General features: G+C 40.1%; 1 protein-coding gene across 1 annotated transcript; it reads left to right on the forward strand.

The window, feature by feature from the left end:
* Positions 1 to 1,646: 1,646 nt before the first annotated feature.
* On the forward strand, positions 1,647 to 4,036 carry LOC307137323 (vitelline membrane outer layer protein 1-like). Its single transcript, XM_079834923.1, has 5 exons — positions 1,647 to 1,992; positions 2,088 to 2,209; positions 2,303 to 2,416; positions 3,523 to 3,704; positions 3,773 to 4,036. The coding sequence occupies exons 1-4, from the start codon at positions 1,819 to 1,821 to the stop codon at positions 3,701 to 3,703; spliced, it is 591 nt and encodes a 196-aa protein (XP_079691049.1). The 5' UTR covers positions 1,647 to 1,818; the 3' UTR covers position 3,704; positions 3,773 to 4,036.
* The last annotated feature ends 3,599 nt before the right edge of the window (positions 4,037 to 7,635 follow it).

A 7,635-nucleotide genomic window follows, 5' to 3' on the forward strand; every position in this document is an offset into this window, starting at 1 on the left:
GAGGCGAGACAAGACTTCAGTCATCTATTGCTGTTTCGTCTGTGGCGTTCGGAGGTCAGACGGTTTGAACTGTGCCTAGGAGGAGACTGCTGATGAACTGTGTCACGAGAATTCGACGCTAAAGACTTGGGTGGGCGACTGATATACAGACTGGTGAGTTATGGCCTAACTAGATCAAGCGCTTTTACTCACATTACTCTACATTTATGGCTGGTAGAGGGCAGGGCAGTGTTCTGAATACGCCTGACAAAACAAAGCTGTTCGATGATCCTGAGTACTGTAGTATAGGCTGGGGTAGAACAGTTGGTCTTTCCTTGATGACAGAGTCCAAATGTGTGGTTGCCCAATCGCTGCAGCCAGTAACTACAAGTATACTCTTCAGGAGTCAGAAATGTCTGGTCAAATGAGTATCCTCATGAAACAAATTGGTATTGAGATTAGTCAATCAATTAGAGAAAGCATGATGAGGACTGAATTTCCAAATTATCCATCCGCTAAGAAGGTGTCAGTGGTCATGTGACTGACCAGTCAAATATTACTGTCATTGATGCTTCAAAATGAACTTGATCCTGAAAGCTGAAGTGACAACACCACCACACTTTAGAGGAGATAGTTCAGACAAATACTCAATCATGGAATAGGAAGACATGATGTGGTTTTATTTGAACAAACTTGGCATATTCTGAAATGGTTGATGACGGGCCAGAGATGTGATATACGAGTATGGCTACGCAATGGTTCAACGAATCCTACTGTTAATTTTGTCTTTTCTGTTTTGAAGCAGCACTTCGGGGACCAGAGCAGTTTGGGTATCCCATTGGCTTCTATTTTTTTAGACAATTTCCCAGAGAGTGCACTTGGGATTTTCGGATATGAATAAATAAAGCAGCAGATGTAGCTGAGCAGAGTTTAAGTTGGGAAGGCAGAACAATAGGAAGGATGGGATGGGATGGGAAGGTTGGCAAGGATAACAGAAAATAATAATCAAAACAGGGGATAATGACTTCAGGGGAGAGCTAGGCCAAACTAACAAACAAAACTTAAACGAACTAACCCAAAAATCTTAGTAAATTACTTAGAAAGAGATCATCCGAAAAATAAATGAAAAAAAACATCGCTTTCTCCCTGTCTACCATAAATAGGAGAAAAAGAGGGAGTACAAACAAAACTGGCACCCTCCCCTACAATCCCCATATCAAAAAGAAATGAAGAAACTAAACAAACATACTTAACATAAGATATGAAAGTAATCAAAGTCCCCGAAGCCTAGAAGCCCAGAGCTGACTACACCTTTGATTCAAAGCATGATTTTTGTATTTTACTCTTTAATAATTAAATACATTTCAGTAAAGTAACCATTTAAAATAAATGTAATTGATTACAAAAACCGCAGAGGCTTTGCTTTTTAGTGTTTTAAGGCTTTGAGCAATAACATCACACAGAGAAGTCTTCTGACCAAATTGTCCCTGACCTGACTTACTTTACCTAACCTGAGAATAAATAATAAGGTCAAAGATGTTAAGATCAAAGTACACACCATCAAAGCTAAACAAAGACAAAACAATTCAATATGCCATATATGGTAGGGGTTGATCTTTGAGTACTGTGATTGGATGGCCATCATGGATGATTCAGCTCAATCTTGTGTATAAATATGAGGCTTCACTCGAGAGTGTTGTGGTTCTGCACTGTCTCTGAGTCTGCCTGATCATTCTCACATCACAGGGGTTGAGCCGCCCGTTTATAACTGATCACTGATCGCTTTGAGGCTGCAGATCATCTGAAGATTAATCTCTCAATCAGGTCAGAGCTGTAGCAATGCATCACTTCTTTTGCATTGCGTTTTCACTGCTAGCCATTATTGGGCAGCATGTGAGCTCAGCCAGAGGATTCAGATCAATACTGAGTGTGCCGAATGGAGGGGGCTGGGGGTATTGGAGGTATTCGACCATGTGTCCAAGGGGAGCGTATGCCGTAGGGTTTAGTCTGAGGGTAAGTTGGGTATTGAGTATACAAATAAACTTGCATTGCCTAGAGTTAACTCTCTTTCAAATGGAAGATTTCCTCAATGTTGTTGTTGTTTTAAGGTGGAACAACATTTTGATGGTGATGATACAGCGCTCAATGCAATTCGTCTTCACTGTGCCGATCGGTCCAAAGGAGTGTTATCCGCAAGTGACTACACCTCAATTGAGTCCGGCATGGGATAGTAATGGACTCATATTATAATTTTTTTTTGCATTATGTGTTTAAGTTAGAGAGTTTGATTTGATCGAGAAACCTCTTTGTGTCTTTTCTTCAGCTGGGGTGAGTGGACAGAAATCAAATGGTGTCCTTCTGGATATTTGTCAGCTTTCCAGCTGAGAGTCGAATCTCACCAAGGAAGTGGAGATGACACGGCCGCAAACAACATCAGGTGAGCATGTGGTGCTATAAGTCATCCTGGTTTTATTTAGCTATTTAAAGACTCAGTTTCCCCATCAGCTGTTCAGTTACAGTTTACAATCGCTAGGACACATTTCTCAATACTTCACTTTTTCAAAACTCTTCACACAGGATCACAACAGAAATCTGTGAGGGCTAAACTGTGGATCATTTATCATTGCTTTGGCACAGAATGCATTCAATGACGACATCTTTCGATTTACATGAGTTCTTCTCTCACTTAGACACAAACACCACCAAAACTTTATGAACCTATAGGCCAATTTGCACATGTTTATATACTCTTTCCAAAACTGTTAGACTTAAGTTCAAAACCTAACCTAACAAAACACAAAAATGACAGAAATTTGAAATTTCAAAGAAAATAGATGAACATCTACTCAAGTGTTAGTCTTTCAATTCATTACCATCCATTCAAAAGAGGAAAACTTGGGAATAATTTTGTAATGCACTCTCATAAAAAAAGGTACAGTGGATGTACAATTGTGTTTCTTGGGGAACAAAACTTATAACTGTACCTTTTAAGGTACACAATTGGTCCTTATGGTACAATTATACCCTTGGTTTTTCTCTACTTAGAGCAGGGGTCGGCAAGTTCAGTCCTAGAGTCGCACTCCGGCAGAGTTTGGCTCCAACCCTGAAACACATCTATAGAAGCTCTTATTGAGAATTAAATGTTGATGTTTTGAATATTGCAAAATAAAAGCTTGTATAATGCTACCTGATCGTGTTTTTAGGTCTGTCTTTTATGAGTGGTAAAGTGTGTTTTTTGGTCAAACCTTTGCTAGTGTTCTGGAAGAATGAGTTGATTTGAGACATGAATGACGTGTTTTGGTAGTTTTAATGCATGTTGAATGTGAAATTAACTGTTGTGCCAAGCTGAAAGTGTGTTAGAAGAACTGTGTGAAGAGTTTTGAAAAAGTGACCCAAGTATTGAGAAATGTGTCCTTGCGACTCTCCGTCTCAGCTGCTGTTCATGGATGTGATTGGGCTGCAGGCGATCATGTGACTGACATTCTATCCAATAGCACAATCAGATATTGCATCATAATATTGTCACATCTGAATTTATTCCAGGTTCAGATGCAGTGAAGGTATATATCTGGAGGGTGACGGCACAGACTGGGGTGAATGGGGCAAATGGAGCCCAACGTGTGAGGGAAGAGGAATCTGCGGCATCACCTCACGGATAGAAGAGCGACAGGAAAAAGGAGATGACACCGCTCTCAATGATGCTGAAATGTACTGCTGTGATTAAGGTGATGTGAATCTCAAACACTCGGACTGACACACACTGCAGATCAACTAAATTTGTTTTCTCTTTCAGGTTTATGAGGACGACAAGAACAGCAAGAAGATCAAATGAATTGTAAAAACTGATCATCATACTATGATAAACTAACATGAACCATGTCATTCAGCAGTATATCTAATGCACAGTCAACCGGTCATTATCACAAAACAAAGCCTAACTGGACGATCATGTAATTTACTGTTCATCCCGCCTATTATTGGAGTAAAGACTCCTGAACTTCTGCTGTCAGTCAAAACTGGTGCCAAATATCAGCATTAAAGTCTTTCTAAACAGTGCCTTGTTGTAGTTTCATTGTTTTGCTTTACATCAGATCGTTCATTACATTAGTGCATGTGGCAGACGGTTCAGTCTAAAGTGACTTTAAATTTTACTTCTGATTGTTAACGTAAATATCATGTGGGAATGACCAGTATCTGTAGTCTACAGGAACACATCATTACATTCAAGTGTAAATCTGTATATTTAGCTAAAATGGCAGAATGCAAATTCTGAAAATTATTTGATGCAACACAAATTCAAACCTCTTTTTACAGATTTTCTTTTCCAAACTCAGGTCACTGTTTTCAGAGCAGTTAACACACTGTAATCTGAACACTTTGTAATTGTCCTAAACAGGTTGTAATAGCTGATCTCAATTACAAAAACTATAAAAGAAGAAAAGAAAAACAACAAAAACAACAAAAAAGAATGGGAAAAGAAAGAAGTGTAAGACTGGGAGGTGATGGAGAGGATAGAGTGGAGAGGAATAATGGAAGAGGGGATGGAATAGATGAGGGGAAAGGAATCGATGGTTGGCTATAGGAAGAAGAGTTGAGGATGAAGGAAGAGTAGAGGGAGAAGAGATGTTAGAGTGAAAGGCAATGGCAGTGGAAAGAACAAACGAAGAAAATATATTAGAAAACATGGACCAGGGGATAGGTTGAGAGCAAGGTGTAAGAGGAGGGAGGAAAGGTCGAAGGATAGGGTACAGACCAGTTTCAAAGGAAATCAGAGTCACCCTAATTCATAAATTATGTTTTTTCTTTGAGGGAAGCTGGACAGAGATCAGCCCAATATAAACTTTGTGCCACAGTCAATGTCCCTGGACAATAATCCACTGGTGTTGTGGCACACAACACAGAAAGGCTCTTATTTTTTTTTTCTTACCTCCCTCAATTAATTTTGTAATTGTTGTTGACAATGTCAACTTCCACCATTCAGCACTGGTGAAATAGTTGTTTGAGAATCACATTTCAGGATGATGTTATTTCTAGCATATTCTCCTCTTGAAGATGTTAAGTATATGATTGCAACCCTTACAACCAAGGAAGTCTTCTTCAAGCGATGGAAGAGGCCTGTGGAGAAGTTGAGGCACAAGGATGGATCCAGCATTCACAGCTTTTTTTCTCACGGTCCTCAAAGAAGTGGCTTCCAGATGCTTGTAAAACTGTCCAGGAAGGAGGTGGAGCGGAGGCACAACCTGGGGACAGGATGTAGGGCCAGGCCCGTGGAGTGGACGAGGGTCTGGACACTGAGCAGGGGCGGTTCTAGAAGTTTTTTAGGTGGGCTGTCTGTCATGCCAGCCCCCATAAAACTATCAACTATCATGTTATCAAAATTTATTGAAAGTGGGAATCACAGAATCAACACCGGCCACCACATATTGCGTGTCGTTATTAATTTGTTTACGCTATTTAATAAACACGCAGCGTATTCGTTCAGCTGCATTTCCTTTCCCTGCTCTCCCTCCGTCTCCCTGTCATCACACACGTCTCTCGCTCTCAAATTGCCAAACCTGCTTTTGATATTAAACAAAGTCTTTCACAGAAAAGGCTTAAAGGGTTAGTTCACCCAAAAATGAAAATTCTGTCATTAATTACTTTCCCTCATGTCGTTCGACACCCGTAAGACCTCCGTTCATCTTCGGAACAGAAATGAAGATATTTTAGTGTAAATCTGATGCTCTGAAAGGCCTCCATTGGCACAATGCACTTTACACTCTCAAGACCCTTAAAAGGTACTAAAGACGTCGTTACAAAGTCCATCTCACTACAGTGGCTCTAAAATAACTTTATAAATCGACGAGAATAGTTTTTGTGCGCAAAAAAACCCTAAATAACGACTTACATAGTGATGACGATTTCAAAACACGGCATCATGAAGCTTCGAAGCGTTATGAATCAGTGAGTCGATTCAGCAGTTTGGATCGCCAAATTTCAGCAGTTTGGCGGTTTGACACGCGATCCGAATCATCATTCGGCTCATTGATTCATAACGCTTTGAAGCTTCATGATGCCGTGTTTTGAAATCGTCATCACTATGTAAGTCGTTATTTAGGGTTTTTTGCGCACAAAAACTATTCTCGCCGATTTATAAAGTTATTTTAGAACCACTGTAGTGAGATGGACTTTGTAACGACGTCTTTAGTACATTTTAAGGGTCTTGAGAGTGAACCGTGCCATTGAGCCAATGGAGGCCTTTCAGAGCATCAGATTTACACTAAAATATCTTCATTTGTGTCTGAAGATGAACGGAGGTCTGACGGGTGTCAAACGACATGAGGGTTAGTAATTAATGACAGAATTTTCATTTTTGGGTGAACTAACCCTTTAAGCTGTTTTAAATGAAAGCATATCTTAAAATATGTCAGTGCCATTGTTTTGTCTCAAGATGCAGCCTTTAATGTGTTTTATTAAGGCATGTTTAATTTAATTATTAAGGCAACATTAAGGTATGTTTAATGTTAAAGCTAAATGTCCTAATTTTACTAAGGCCTAATGCTGGCTTAATTAGTCCGACTTTGTCAAGACAAACCCGACGGAGCTCAGTCCCTGAATTTCAGCTGCTGCCGCTCCGCCTTCTGTCTCTTTTCTCTGCTATAGCTGTTGATTATGTTTCGCGTGGTGCGCCTTTATTGAGTAGGTCATCCAATTACAGAAATGAGTGATTTACACCAATAATGTGATGCGGGCAATTAACCTTGCTTGTGGAGTAAATGAAGACTATTGCTAAATATATTATGCTAATAATGTAAATGGCAGTTAGTGTATAAGAGGTTGCAGGTTCGCACAATCATTTCACAATTATATAAAATAATATATGCAATTTCAACTATTTCTGAAGTGCTTATATTATAAAGAACACCGCTTTCTCACATAACGAAGCCCCTGCATAGAGTGAATATCGGTTTTTGAGCCATTGATAAACCAAATCAGCACCGCCACCGCCACAAACGGCAATAGAGTCTGGGAACGTGACGTCAGTAACGCAATGCATGTTGGGACTTTAGGACATGGAAGCTGCGATCGATACTGTGTTGGATTGGAAATCGAGTTCTATAAGTTTAATTCAGTTAGTTCAGCTAAAAAATACGTTACAATGGTAAACGCGCGTTGTGTAATTAACTGCCATAATCGCACTCACGACCGGCGTGGAAACAAAATCTCAAATGGAGTGCGATTTTTCAGCTTTCCCCCATGGAAACAGCACACTGGATCTCAGGTGACCTCGTTAACAAAGCGGCGTCGCATGGCATGGGTAGCAGCAGTAAGACGGAAAACCATCACCTTCAAAAACATTCCCCGGCACATGTTTGTTTGTTCACGGCATTTTCAAAAAGGTAAGTTATAAACAAAACACGTCTAACTGTTTGTTGTTACTGCTAGAAACGCAAACATGTCGTGACTCGTGGAACTGTTGCTTATGCTGCCTTCACGTGCTATCGGAAATTTGATAATCCCGACTTCTGAAGCCGTGATTATGAGCTCATTGCATTCAAGTTTCAATATGTGAGGGCGTTCATGTGCAATGTTTACCTAGGAAACTCGTATTTACGATAATTCCGAGAGCACGTGAAGGCAGCATTAATCGCTAACTTTGCAGAAGTTACAGGCTGA

Source organism: Gobio gobio (genome assembly GCF_949357685.1).
Source record: "Gobio gobio genome assembly, chromosome: 14".
NCBI lineage: Eukaryota > Metazoa > Chordata > Actinopteri > Cypriniformes > Gobionidae > Gobio > Gobio gobio.

Coding starts and splice junctions, on each gene's coding strand:
- LOC307137323 (XM_079834923.1), top strand. CDS start 1,819: ATGCATCACTTCTTTTGCATTGCGTTTTCACTGCTAGCCATTATTGGG. Junction 1,993..2,087: donor CCGTAGGGTTTAGTCTGAGG/GTAAGTTGGGTA, acceptor TGTTGTTTTAAG/GTGGAACAACATTTTGATGG. Junction 2,210..2,302: donor ATTGAGTCCGGCATGGGATA/GTAATGGACTCA, acceptor TCTTTTCTTCAG/CTGGGGTGAGTGGACAGAAA.